General features: G+C 48.0%; 1 protein-coding gene across 4 annotated transcripts in view; it reads right to left on the bottom strand.

Moving 5' to 3' along the window:
* The window catches only part of LOC118775536 (equilibrative nucleoside transporter 2-like), a 21,414-nt gene extending 11,754 nt beyond the window's left edge, over positions 1-9,660 (bottom strand). The window contains exons 1-4 of one of the 4 annotated variants that reach the window (XM_036525496.1): positions 9,295-9,660; positions 1,122-1,175; positions 913-994; positions 59-204 (exon numbers count right to left, since the gene is read on the bottom strand). In XM_036525496.1, coding sequence (XP_036381389.1) covers positions 59-204; positions 913-994; positions 1,122-1,153 — 260 coding nt within the window. In that variant the 5' untranslated portion in view covers positions 1,154-1,175; positions 9,295-9,660. Of the gene's footprint in view, positions 1-58; positions 205-912; positions 995-1,121; positions 1,176-4,073; positions 4,383-9,294 lie in introns of those variants that run through there. The other 3 variants (XM_036525497.1, XM_036525500.1, XM_036525499.1) reach the window with 3 other exon arrangements.
* Positions 9,661-15,000: the final 5,340 nt, after the last annotated feature.

Genomic DNA, 15,000 nt, shown 5'->3' on the forward strand with positions numbered 1-15,000 from the left:
TCCTCATAGAGAGCCCAATCACACCGTCCGGAGCTCCCCGTGACTCCGCTCCCCTCACCTCTGATACAGGAAGGAGTTGAGGAAGGTGAAGAGCAGCAGGGGCAGCTGGGATAGCAGAGTCATCCAGTTGTTGAAGTGGTACTCCTTATGGACGGCGTCCGTGCCGTTCACACCCTCTGGTTTTTTCAGACGCTCCTGGAAGTACTGGGGATGGAGGGCACGAGGGAGAGGATGAACACGGGACGGAGGGGTAAACTGGACACGCTCAGCACAATGCTGAGATCACGGAGACAGCACCATAAACGGACTGAATTTGATCTGACGTTCATTCCTATCCTTCCTAAGAAAGCTCAGATTTCATGAGTGATCTATCTGGACTAGTTCTGCTGTGACTGTGGACATGATACGCATGTACTGACCCAACTGTCCTGTCTGAGGTGTTTAATTTCACTTCCTGTAACCCGTGCTGTTCCCCCTGTAACACAGCACCTTTTCCTGTAACCCGTGCTGTTCCCCTGTAACACAGCACCTTTTCCTGTAACCCGTGCTGTTCCCCCTGTAACACAGCACCTTTTCCTGTAACCCGTGCTGTTCCCCCTGTAACACAGCACCTTTTCCTGTAACCCGTGCTGTTCCCCCTGTAACACAGCACCTTTTCCTGTAACCCGTGCTGTTCCCCTGTAACACAGCACCTTCTCCTGTAACCCGTGCTGTTCCCCCTGTAACACAGCACCTTTTCCTGTAACCCGTGCTGTTCCCCTGTAACACAGCACCTTCTCCTGTAACCCGTGCTGTTCCCCCTGTAACGTGGCTCCCTATCAAGCACTGTGACAGTTCCTCAGCCAAGACCACTGATGACATGACAAGACTAGTTTGACTGGCTGATTGACTGTGGGTGGAAAGCATCATTACCATGGTAGCGGTCATGAAGAAGTTCCAAGGCAGGAGGGTTCCGAGGCCGAGCAGGAAGAATATGACCCCCACCACCCAGAAGCTGTGAGGGCCAGAGGAGGGGGGGACACCGCGTTAGGGTTCAGAGTGCCATCACTGCAGGGCCAAAGCCCACCTGCTTCTACAGGAGCCAGGCTCACTGATCTGGGCACAGTGCAGAGAAAACTCACCGATCAACCGGAGCATCCTTCCGAGCCTTCATCCTGTACTGTGTTCAGCTGCACCTGGGGGCAGAAATACAGCTGTTCAGGTTACACCAGGCAAAGGAGAGATTCTACTGCACATTCCAAAACCCAGCCCCAGTGGAATCCGGGTTAAAGGTCACGCTGGTTGGGCTTCATGGCGTTCCTCTGGACGTTGTGCACAAACACGAAGGAGCCTCAGCGCATGGTCTCAGCTCGCGTGTACGAGACGCCAACACACGCACGCAGCTGGCAACCAGTCAAAAGCAGGGCTAAATAAAGGCAAACACGTCCGGCACGCACACACAACGCCTCTCCAATCTCAGAGCAGCCTGGCTTTACCTTATCATCCACCCAGCGGCAAGTTCCCCTTCGAGTTTCCGGGTCCAATATTTCTATGTAACTGAAACGTGACCCGAGCACGTCCTGTTTGAGCTTCACTCCAGCGGAGAGGGGGCCGTCCTGACGGCTGGGGGCGGAAGAGCCACACCCCCTCAGGCAGGACAGGCGAACGTGCGGGGCATGCTGGGACACACGTGCGCTCCGTCACCCAACACAAAGAGCCTGCCGGAGGCACAGAGGGGCAGGCGAGGCCGAGTGGACCGTTTTCCCAGAATCCCAGCAGGTACAGCATGCAGCCCCGCCCCACAGAGCCACTTCAAACGGAGCCCAACCTTCACACTCCCCTCCGCCACAAAAACAAGGTCACAGGCAGCCACAGGGATAAGAACACACACACACACACACACACACACACACACTGCATAAACACTCTCAGTGGCTTCTGGGAGGAGGGAGGGGTTTGCATGTTAAAACCTGTTCCAGACTGAAGCAGGAATCCTGCAAACTAAGTGGTCAGTTCAGTCCCCGCCGAGATCAAGTGTCAGATGCAAACAAGCAGGAGTGGCCCGTTTCTAGGCAACGCAAGTCCTGGACCGCACAGATGACATCACGCCGTTGTGATGTTTGTGCCTGTTAATGAACGGCTTTCAGATCTCCAACCCTCACCGTATTCCAGCAGAACAGTCTGCGGAGGGAGGGGGAGCGGGGTGTCAAAACCAAACAGCCCAACAGTGACGGTCGTCTCCCATGATGCAACAGTGCGTGCGGGGGTTGGCGAGGTTGGCCTAAAAGCTCAGGCAGGTCATACAGGTTCATACAACAGGTGAGGCTGATCAACCGGACAGTCCCACATCACCAAAACAGCACCGGAGAACGCAGCCCTGACCGGCAGAGTGGCCACATCCACAGCTCCACCTGAGCAGCTCGTCCTGACAGTAAAACCCGGCATTTTCACTCACACTCATACGCGGTAATATTTATTTTCAGTACAGATACCACCTTCATAAAAACACACAATGGCTTAACGTATATTTAAACAGGCTGGTATTAATGTCTGATCATTAAGATGAGTCTTCAGACTGCACAGGTGTGACCTGTGGTATTGTTATGTATCAGGCGTGTTTTTGAAACCGTTTTACTAAATAAGTTTACCTACTGTAATGAACTGAGGCAGCCAGCGCAAGGCGAAATATCCAGCTTATATTCAATACCGAGTTTTAATTCAAACCCAGTTTGTATCCACACGCATGATCTCAAGCCCCTGAAATGACAGCCCTGGGCAGTGAAGCTAAGGAGATTGAGCTACTTGTGCTATACAGACTGTAAAAAAATTACCAAAACCTGCATTGCTGTGCAACTCTGAAGATTAGACCACTAAAACTGTTCTCACATTTGGAAATGTTTGTTGTAAAAGACCGCAGGATTTTATGACCCAGTTTACAGAACCTCACACCCAGGTTCAGCTCCGGCTCAGACTAAAGACTCCATCTTTCTGTCACTTTTGCAGCAAGTGTGATTATTGATGTAATTATGCCAAATATACTGTACCTGTAAGTATAAAAACACTTGATGTTCGCTAGACTGTACATGTAGTATAACTTCATAAGAAGAACTTTTAGCTCTTCTGTTCAGAAACACATGGGATTGGCTCATATCAGAGACATATCTAACACACACACACATTTTGCATAAATGGTGACATATTCATTTAGTTAGCTGAATAATTACAGAAAACCCCTTTAAGCAAATATTTCACTGTACTGCATTTTACTGATAGTAATGAAACGATTCCATAAATCAACTGTAATGATCAACTTTGTTCATTAAAAACTGACAGTGTAACACAAGAGTCTTATTTTTACCGAGCTCTGAAAACAGTGGACCTGGTTAATGTCCCTACCAGGCTGCAGTCCCCAGGCTTGGCTACGGTGCTGGGATTATAAAGAGGATATAATTCCATGCCTACAGCAAGTAAACAGAAGGAAATTACTGGCACTCACCAGCAAGCGCCAATAAGCAGCACATCAATGACTTCATTAAAACTGAACACAGCTACACAACGCAAACAACATGTCAGGAAGGATACCCGAGCCAGCCGCAAACCTATCCCTTCACCTCATTCATACCGATCATTTACTTTAACTACATGAAGTGACATATGAAAACTGTTTTTCAAACAAAAAAACAAAACAAAAAAAATAACGACCTACAAGGTCATTATAGGTTGTTATTACAGCACTGACAGCAGTGCTGTGGATATCGACATTTCAGCATTCGGTGCTCTCCTGTAATAACTTCTCATGCTGATCACTCTTTCTGCTAGCTCGGGATTCCTGTTAGCGGAAAGGTGATGCTTCCAACACTAAACACTACCACGCATATCACAGGGCAGCTTAAACACCTTAGGAAGCTACTTCAATTCAATTCAATAAACTTTACTTAACCCGAGAGGCAACTGCAGCAGGGAGGCATTAAAAACACAAAGCCACCACATACAAACAGATAACAACACATACCACAAAACGTACCGTCAGAGTATGAGTGACTGGTGTACCACGATGGTGCAGTGTTTAAAAACAGAACGCTAAACCCACTCACCTACCAGCACATCTGTGTACACAGGCTGCCTTCACTCAAACCTTTGTAAGCCACAGGCATAAATTTTCCTGTTTTTCTGTGAGATTTCAGGAGAGTTTGAAGTTTCTTCTCACTCGCTGTTGTTGCCAGAGGTTGGCTGAAGGCGCGGGGGGGGGTCGTTGCGCAAGATTATGGAGCGGGGGGCTGTGGTGTCACAGGGCTTTAGGCTCAGCTAGCCTGACCCCGCGGTAAACAGGCGCTCTTTGTGTCTGTAGGAGTCATTCACTGTGGGGGTCGGCTATTTCTGGAGCAGCTGCTCCCTCCCCCCCAACCCCCTCCACTCCTGAAACGGCGCCCCTCCTTTTTACAAAAACACACTGGAACAGGACGATCTTAACTTGTCCTAACCTGCTTCTTGTTTTTTTTTCCTGCTTTGTGTGTCAGTACACGGATATCCCTGTAAAGCTCATGCCTCTAGAGGCAGGCTGTCAGACCGTAAGCAGGTGGGTTTCACCTCACTGGTGCCAGGGCCACGGTCAGGACAGCAGGCTGAAGCCGTGATCAAGGGCAAAAGGCCCCTTCTTACAGCAGAGAGAAACAGGTCCCACACACAGAGGCCTGAGGAGAGCAGGGAGCAAAGAGAGGGGCAGGATACTGCCCACACAGTGCTCCAGCGTCCAACAGCACGGCAGGATACTGCCCACACAGTGCTCCAGCGTCCAACAGCACGGCAGGATACTGCCCACACAGTGCTCCAGCGTCCAGAGGGGCAGGATACTGCCCACACAGTGCTCCAGCGTCCAACAGCACGGCAGGATACTGCCCACACAGTGCACCAGCGTCCAACAGCGGGGCAGGATACTGCCCACACAGTGCTCCAGCGTCCAACAGCACGGCAGGATACTGCCCACACAGTGCTCCAGCGTCCAACAGCGGGGCAGGATACTGCCCACACAGTGCTCCAGCGTCCAACAGCACGGCAGGATACTGCCCACACAGTGCACCAGCGTCCAACAGCACGGCAGGATACTGCCTACACAGTGCTCCAGCGTCCAACAGCACGGCAGGATACTGCCTACACAGTGCTCCAGCGTCCAACAGCACGGCAGGATACTGCCCACACAGTGCTCCAGCGTCCAACAGAGGGGCAGGATACTGCCCACACAGTGCTCCAGCGTCCAACAGCGGGGCAGGATACTGCCCACACAGTGCTCCAGCGTCCAACAGCACGGCAAGATACTGCCCACACAGTGCTCCAGCGTCCAACAGAGGGGCAGGATACTGCCCACACAGTGCTCCAGCGTCCAACAGCACGGCAGGATACTGCCCACACAGTGCTCCAGCGTCCAACAGCACGGCAGGATACTGCCCACACAGTGCTCCAGCGTCCAACAGCACGGCAGGATACTGCCCACACAGTGCACCAGCGTCCAACAGCACGGCAGGATACTGCCCACACAGTGCTCCAGCGTCCAACAGAGGGGCAGGATACTGCCCACACAGTGCTCCAGCGTCCAGAGGGGCAGGATACTGCCCACACAGTGCTCCAGCGTCCAACAGCACGGCAGGATACTGCCCACACAGTGCTCCAGCGTCCAACAGCGGGGCAGGATACTGCCCACACAGTGCTCCAGCGTCCAACAGAGGGGCAGGATACTGCCCACACAGTGCTCCAGCGTCCAACAGCACGGCAGGATACTGCCCACACAGTGCTCCAGCGTCCAACAGCGGGGCAGGATACTGCCCACACAGTGCTCCAGCACGGCAGGATGTGCCACCCCCCGCAGCCAGAGCACATCCTCCCACTGCACACGCACGCACTCGCACGCACACAGTCTGCAATTCCCTCCTCCTCCTCTCCTGCTGGAAACCAGCTCCAAGGACAACAGGTCAGCAGAGCACCAGAAACCATAACAGATGAACATCCTGTGATATTTCTCTCTCTGCATGTGTGCCTAATGTAATACAACTCCCTTTCTATGAGTCTGTACCATTACAGTACTTCTCTCTATACCCAATATAACTCCCCCTATACACCACAATCACATAGTAATGAAATACAAACATGAAATACTTACTATTGCATAGCGCTCTCTGCATAACTACTGCAGTTTGTCACCAAGGCTTCAGGGCGAGGCCATATTCAGTTTAAACACAGAAAGTGCAATGCTATTAGTGACTTCTAAGATGTGAAACTGTTACAGCTGTTCTATGTCTCTGTGTTTAGCCGATAACTGAGGAAGCCTCCTCAGAAAGCATTAAAGCCATTTGCAATGCAAAACTGGACATGGAAATGTGAGCTACATGGTAGAAAGAGAAAGAAATCTGTCCGTCTTCACAGATCATCTTGGTGATCTTCTGCTGCTTATGACCAATCGGCTGCAGTCTTACAATCTAATGGACACAGCGGGCTATGACCCACTTTGTGTCTCAATCCAACAGATAGTGCCACACGCGCACGCACGTGTGTGTGTGTGTGTGTGTGTGTGTGTGTGTGTGTGCGCGCGTGTGCACGTGTACAACCCACACTGCAAGAAACTACAGGCAGTTTCAAGGTAACAAGGGTGTCATTTCAAGTTCAGCAGGTTACTCAAATTTTATTTCTTATAGCAATATAGTGTATTTTTACAGTCAAGACTGTCATAAAGCACTGTACATATAGCACAGTGCATTTTCCAGAGGGAATAAGATAAAACCAAGTAGAAAATGCAGGCCAATTGGGAAAAAAATGGAAAATTATTCCCTGACCCAATATTTCAGAAAGCTAGCTCTCCACTGCTTTCCTGGCAGTCCATTTCAAAGTGGAACATCATTTTACCTGAGCACACACACACACACATATTTCTCAGACTGGAGCACAAAGCAACCACAGCAGCTAAGTCAATCCCATACAGTAAGACACGCAGTTCAATGACCGTAGGAATATCAGGAGAGAGATGCTGAAGAGAAGGTAAAATGCACAAACTGTCTGAAGAGAGGCCGGACAGGAAGAGGAAATCAGAACAGAGGAAGCCTGACATCACCACATTTACTACAACGGTAAAGGAAACAAAGCAAAGGGCCTAACTGTCACACAGAAATTTAACCCCACATCTCCATGGCAATGCAGACCAGAGGAAGTGGCCTGGGAGACATTTTCAAAGCAAATACACACACTCAGAGAGAGCTGGTTCTCTCAGGGTCACTGTGTCTGTCTCAAGCTTCTGAGACTAGCACGCCAGTCTAAACCCGATTGTCCCTGTCCTCGGAACCAGGATTAGCTCACTAACACCATTTTCCCACTGTAGAGCTGGAACCAGGCTGGCTCATTATACCCCTTTCCCACTGCAGAGCTGGAACCAGACTGGCTCATTATACCCCTTTCCCACTGTAGAGCTGGAACCAGGCTGGCTCATTATACCCCTTTCCCACTGCAGAGCTGGAACCAGACTGGCTCATTATACCCCTTTCCCACTGCAGAGCTGGAACCAGACTGGCTCATTATACTCCTTTCCCAATGTAGAGCTGGAACCAGGCTGGCTCATTATACCCCTTTCCCACTGTAGAGCTGGAACCAGGCTGGTTCATATATATATATATATATATATATATGTACATACACAAAAACAACAGTAAGATGTACTTTGTATGTTGATGTGTAAACAAAAGGCAGATGCTAGAGCCATAAAGCTGTAGTTGTTCTCCTGCTTTAGGGGTCGATGGAAGAGTGCCTCTTTCTTTCTATACAAAGCCATGTGTCTCATCAGAGCCCCAGGCATTAGAACAGGAAACCAGCTGATCTTCGCTGGAGGAGTGGTGGCCTGGATCGTCACAGTTCTGCCTGCAGGGGCCAGGGTCACGTTTGTGGGGAAGGGGACTCCACTTCAGGCCTTCATGGGAACGGATGACATCTCCAGACACTCCTACAGAACCAGCCTGCTAAGGTCTGGATGGACCAGAAGAGCTTCAGAGGACAGTGTGAGACCCATAAGGTTGTAGCAACTGGACTTTCAACCGGAATGTCACAGGTTCAAATCTCATGTCAGGCACTGCTGCTGTAACTCAGCCAAATGAGGTAAATAACATTAAAATATATTAATGTGAAATATGTGAAAATAGAAGCTACGCAAGTCTGTTTCATTTCCTTGTCCAATAAGTATATAATATCCACACGCTGACTTCTCGTCAAACAACTTTTTTAAATCACTATGACTACGATATTTCCAATTAATAACAACTGACAGAACTTAAATGTTCATTCACGCATATCGGTCTTAATGCGTTTCCTGGGGGATTCGTTTTTCCAGCTGCACTGAATGTAAAATCCCTTATATTTAGAGTGCAATACATTCACACTCCAAGTTACAGCCTCGTCGACAATCACTGTGACCGGGGGATCGTCACCGTTCCGGATGACGTCACATCGGTGTGTATGACTCAGGCAGGCCGTCTGACCTGGTTCAGCGACACGGTCACGCAAGGTCACGCAAGGTGACCGGGGACTCGCGCGATCCAATTACCCCACGTGCCACGTGTTCCGCGCATTTCCGCGTACCCGAGTGGATCTGCGCAACACCTGCTCTGCGGTGATGAGGGAGAGGCAGCGAACCCTGCCATCTTTTTACCTCCAGAAACCGATCACCACGCACTCGAATAAAAGCTGAACTAGTAAACGAACGCAGCCATGGCTCGGGGAACGAGCTAAATACATTTCCTACCAGAAGGAAGAAGTGTCCGTCTTCCTCTCTAAGCCTATAAATGCTATTCTGATCGGCGACGCAAAGGGATAGGTTACAATAAATGACGGGCACATAGCAAGCTGTTGACTCAGATCAGATGACTAGTTCACTAGCAGGGTGTTGCCAGGTTACTGTTAAGTTAAATGGTTGAATGTTTAATGGTGAGGTCGCCAGTTATCCAGCTACCGCACTCAGTCTTTGTAGTAATATTCTCTCCGAGCTGGGAAGCCGTGCAGCCGGGTAGCCAGCTAGCCTCCTCCCCGTACAAAAGGGTCTCTGTTTTAATCCCTCACACAGACAGATGGGCGAAGAGAGGGAACAAGAGTGGCATTGTGGCTCGCTTTCTGTCAGTGATTTACGAAGCAGCAGACACCCGACCTTAACGAGGAAAATTAACCGAATAAACACAACCGACAGAAGGCTTTGGGTCTACGCCAATGTGGCGAGTCCTCTAGCAGGGGATGGCCAGCTTCTTCCGACAGCTACCATTTTACCGCATGGTCATGTAACGAAAGTACTCTCACCTTCTAGCGGGAAATGTATCTCTGATGTTATTGATCTTCCATTTTGCTGTGTTGATGAAGACGTCAGGTGGGATGTGAAGATCGGACAGCAAATTCCAAAGGTTTTACTGAAACCTCGGCGGAGAAAATGATCGCGCAGGTATCTGTCGCGTACCCACGTGTGCTGTGGTGGCTAAACCCGGAGATGCGCTTCGGTAACGACGCAAAAGCGCGTCAGTAAGGAGAGGGAGGGGAGGAGGGACAATCAGTGCTACTGTGCGAGAATAACGTTTGGGGCTCATTATCCGGAGATCACGGCATTATCAGGGTGGTTCTTTTCCCGAGACAGTGGCGAAATACACCTGGGCGTCTAACCAGTAACTGCACGTCACAGCTTTTAAGAGAGAAACGTATCCCATACTTTGATAAAGGTGTAAACTGAGTTAAACTGAAATTTATGTCGGTCCATTTTAGATACAAAGCAGGCTACCATGAAAAAATACATTTTTAATTTTTATAACAAAAAGTCAACCTTGTTCGTGCCGGGGACTGGTTCCGATCCTTTTAGAACCGCGCAAGCACCCCTCTCAAAAAAGGAAGCGAATAACTCACCCTTACAATTTTGACAGTTTAACTGCTCGGTAAACCTGTCTCCCTTTATCCTGTCTCTCTCCCATTCCCTCCCCGGTTTCCCAGCTCTCCTTCGTCATTTAAAATATTATCATATTGCGGCCTGAACAAGACTAAGTACGACACACGCACCTTCATATTATTGCGCGGACAGGCTGATCTGTTGGTTGCAGCGAATGATATGAATCTTTGAGATCAGCAAATCTGTGCAGCACCTGCTTACAATAATTAAAACGATGAACTCGTCTGTTCCACTATCAGTAATCTCTGAAGGGACTGAAGGGGACATCAGAGGCGATACGAGCCATTACAGACGGGAATACATGCGATTTCATGCAGTTAATCTAGAGAATGGAAAATTTCCCCCATCACCACCGTTAAAAGGGCGCTTCAAATCGATGTCATCACTTCCTTACCAACCGCTTAGCGACCACACTTCCCCTGTCCCAGTGCCACAGTTGTGAGCGAACACTGAGTGTTGTGATGGAGGAAACACGTCACGGCTCGAATCGTTTGCTGTTGTACGGATATTGTTATGGTGTGAAATGATTAATAAGTTACAAATAAGTTTATACGATCATCACGTTTACAATTAAGATTCTTGTAAACCTAGATAACCCAATTAGCAAATCAACAACGAACGCCGGTCGAAATCCACAAGTAAAATATGAAGATACGTTGCTTTTAGTTAGCTTTGTACGGAATTTTCGCTTTATAAGTATGGGGTATAGCCATGGGGTATGAGGCATACACGCCATCCCCAACTAACGCTGAATACATGTGCCCGTTTGAGGAGACATTGTGAGCGGTACCAAGAATAACCACTAGCTGGCACTAGCTAACTGAGTATCACTGTAGTACGTTGCTCTGAAGTAGGCTATAGCTTCACTGTGGTCTTTCAGGTGGGTTGTTGATGGATAGTGTCCCCAGCTGTGTCATTGTTCTTTTTTATAGCGTCCTCCCCCGAACTGACTGCTCCATGACGCAACATCCATAACACATAAAAACACCAAAAACATGCTCGCACAGTATGTAATGTAGTTTTTGTAGTTTGAGCGTTTGAATCCCGAGTGCTTGGATGTTTCTTCGTGCAAAGGCGACAATGACCAGCACACTCGGCTCGGAACACGGACGGCACATTTTACAGATAGTCCGGCCATTGAACCTGACGGCAGTAACAGTACACCTAAATAACAGCCTAACCCATCACAGGAACACACTGACGCTGTCATCATATCGAACAACCTAAAATAATCTACGTAAATTAGGCCAACGCGTATCTAATAATCTAAACTATAACAACAGGAATGACAAAGTTTTATATCTTGGGCTGTTTCAGTGTTCGCCCGCTAAAAGCGCGCTAAATCCAGCGCAAAGGGAAGCGGCGTGAACCTGAACTTCAAGATGAGAAAGCGGATTTGCTCAGCGACTCAATTTTCCTCCTAGTCATTACTAACAATACATTTCTGCGAGAGGAAATCCAAGCCACATACTGCGTACAGAACAAAGTCACAGCGCTAACTCCCACTTAATTGTATTGAGGCTGTTTCACGCTAGCATATGGCGAGACAAAGCCGGGCAAATGCGCGCTCACTTACTGCATCAACAAATTATGATTAACTACGTGCTATGTTTTATTTTATCCATGCGTTTACAATACGTTTTACACACATTCACATGCCGTGTGTATGGCATTGTTAGGGTATAGTTTCGCTTAAAATGACTGTACTTTTGTTGGTCCATAGGTTCCAAAATTCTAAGTGAATATGATATCTCTCTGGTTTAGGCTTCTTGTTCAAATCGAAGTTCAACATCTCCATGGAATATCCGCATACATTAACGATTAAAGTGATGAAGAATGAGACCTATCGGTAGATGAGCGTTTTAATCCAGCCGGTTTATGTGATATCTCATCTCGGATTCGGTTTAATATTCGAAACTAACAAACATGTTAAAATGACAGGGTTGCGCAGGTAGCCGAGCCAACGATCGTGAACAATACAGACAGCAGCCCACGAAAAAGAATAGAAACACAGCTTCCCGAAATGCTCTCTCCTCACCTGCGAGCTGCTGCCGGAGACTCGGTGCACGGTGAGGCGGCTTCCCGAAATGCTCTCTCCTCACCTGGGAGCTGCTGCCGGAGACTCGGTGCACGGTGAGGCGGCTTCCCGAAATGCTCTCTCCTCACCTGCGAGCTGCTGCCGGAGACTCGGTGCACGGTGAGGCGGCTTCCCGAAAAGCTCTCTCCTCACCTGGGAGCTGCCGCCGGAGACTCGGTGCACGGTGAGGCGGCTTCCCGAAAAGCTCTCTCCTCACCTGGGAGCTGCCGCCGGAGACTCGGTGCACGGTGAGGCGGCTTCCCGAAATGCTCTCTCCTCACCTGGGAGCTGCCGCCGGAGACTCGGTGCACGGTGAGGCGGCTTCCCGAAATGCTCTCTCCTCACCTGGGAGCTGCCGCCGGAGACTCGGTGCACGGTGAGGCGGCTTCCCGAAAAGCTCTCTCCTCACCTGCGAGCTGCTGCCGGAGACTCGGTGCACGGTGAGGCGGCTTCCCGAAATGCTCTCTCCTCACCTGGGAGCTGCCGCCGGAGACTCGGTGCACGGTGAGGCGGCTTCCCGAAATGCTCTCTCCTCACCTGGGAGCTGCTGCCGGAGACTCGGTGCACGGTGAGGCGGTCTGGCGCGCTGGTCTGTCAGCGGTCCTGGAGCTCAAATATTGCCGCGTTTTTTGCGCTTCCGCTTTCCTTTTTTAAACTGGGTTGCCAGATCGGGTATAATGCGGGTTAAGCCGCCATAAATCCACCTGGGTTTCCATGCCTCAAACATCATTGAAAACAAACCAAAAAAAAAGCATAAGATTGAGCATGGTTAGTTAATATTAATTAGAAGACACTTACAGAAAATGTAGAACATGTAAAATGAATCTAACAGCTGGCAATAGGGAATTTTTCTTTTTAATTTTATTTATTTATTTTTTAAATTAAATTACAAGGGACGTACAACTTAGAAATGCGGTAGCTAGTAGTTGAACATTATGCTGCCTAACCTGAAATTCATATCGGTGGTTGGTGTGATGGTATAATTCCGGAAACAGGGTAACTCCACCTGCTAGACTGGTCTTAATTTCACTGCCAGTCTGAGCCACCGGAGGGAGACTGAGTTCGGTCTGCTTGCATTCCACTTCCATTTATGAAGAACAGCAGGTTCCTATAGCAGGTGCCAATAAATTACAAGAATGACAGTGAACCAAGCACATATTTCGCGTTTTTTGAACTGCTCTATTATTGTGGCGTAAAATGCCCTGTGCAGTCCACAGAAATTATACTAACTAGCCAATTATCTTTAAGAGTATGAGTAAAACCTAACTCTGAACTAGCCTGACACCCTTGAAACAGGCCACAGGTCATGACTAAATTATCTGTTCCAAACTTTTCGTCTCATCTGGCGTCCTAAACAGGAAAACAAATGCAGAACATCCGGACTGCAGCTGCAGTTGTTATCCTATTCTCTTCATCTTTCAGCGCATCGGGATGCTTTTTACACCACTTCGGTTATGTTGTTCTTTTTAAACGAGTCTGAAATCGAATACAACCGTAAGACGATTCAGGTAAGGAGAACATAATCAGATGACTCTGATTATGTTCTACTCTGATTCGTGGCAAACAATACAACCTACATACCCACCTACAGCTGAGAAAGTCCATCCACAACGTACTTTCAAATTTTACAGTAATTTACAACTGTAGGTCATATTTATATGTTTTATGAAACGATGTTTGTTTACTACTTAAGCGCGTTTGATAATTTTTTTCAGAAGTTATATAAGTTCAAACGTGGAAAATGACTGCAGAACGAAACTCAGAAGAAATTTGCTTTTGATCCTGACTGGTTTGAGATTCATACCCTCTGGCTTTAACGGCATATTTGCATTTTAGTGTATCAGACGTATACCGAGAAACGCCTTCACTGCGGGGTTTAACGGTGTAAACTGTAAGCTGTGAGTTTGAGTAGGCTGTGAGTTTGAGGTTCCAGCTTCAGCTCAGGACTGCGTGTTATCTGGCCAGCTTGCTGGTGTTTCGATGACGTATTATGAACATTTAGCTATCTAATGCTGGTGGTCGATAGATACAATGGAATGCCATGCGAATTGAGAAGACAGTAAGAAAATTGGGCGGCTGTGTAGCAGGGTGGTTAAGGTTAAGGTTGGGAAAGGTTGCCGGCTGGATCCCCGCTGGGACACTGCTGCTGTACCCTTGGGCAAAGTACCTAACCACAATTGCCTCAGTAAAATATCCAGCTGTATAAATGGATAACATTGTAATGGATAATATTGTTTAACAAAACTGGGGGTGATTAGATAGTAAGGACAGAACATTATTTTTTGTTCAGTGTTATGCCTGGTTTACACATCTCATCTCTAAGATGGCAAGTTCTCCATCCAAACAAAGTCCCCATCACTGCACTGGGGCGTTACCCACTACTGGCCCCCCAAACCAGCTGCAGCAGTAAGCTGCTTTGTCCAGGGGGCCCATCCTAGCCCCGCCCCCTTAGCTGCAGCTGACTGGCCGGGAGAGACCACAGCATTGGATAGCTGCAGTCTGCAATGCAATTTACGCAGGAAAGTGCAGAATTACATGAATTCATAAATCACAGAAATGAACCCACAGGTTAATTTATGAATATATAAAGCAAATATACCACAATACACTGTCACATATGAAAACGATTTCATAAAAGTTGAAAGTTGAAAGAAAAACACCTGCATGCACAATTATTTAGAATGTAAAATGAACTTAAAAAACATTGGCACACATTAAAACCTACCATAAAAAATGACACCAAAACATTATTAGATCGCATGTTATGAAATATGATTCTGAAATACAGTACTTCAAACATATTCATTCTAATGTTTTCACACTGAAACTTGGTATCATTGTTTTTCTTGGGCATTTACATGTGCAAAACATTAACCTTGAAATAACAGAAACCATACCTGACAACCCTGACATGTCAGTTTTCTTACCTGTATTTTTCTTACAAGGATAATGTCCCATGATGAAGTATGTCCAGTAAAACACATCTATTGCAAATACA

The sequence above is a fragment of the Megalops cyprinoides genome, chromosome 3 (assembly GCF_013368585.1).
Source record: "Megalops cyprinoides isolate fMegCyp1 chromosome 3, fMegCyp1.pri, whole genome shotgun sequence".
Lineage (NCBI taxonomy): Eukaryota > Metazoa > Chordata > Actinopteri > Elopiformes > Megalopidae > Megalops > Megalops cyprinoides.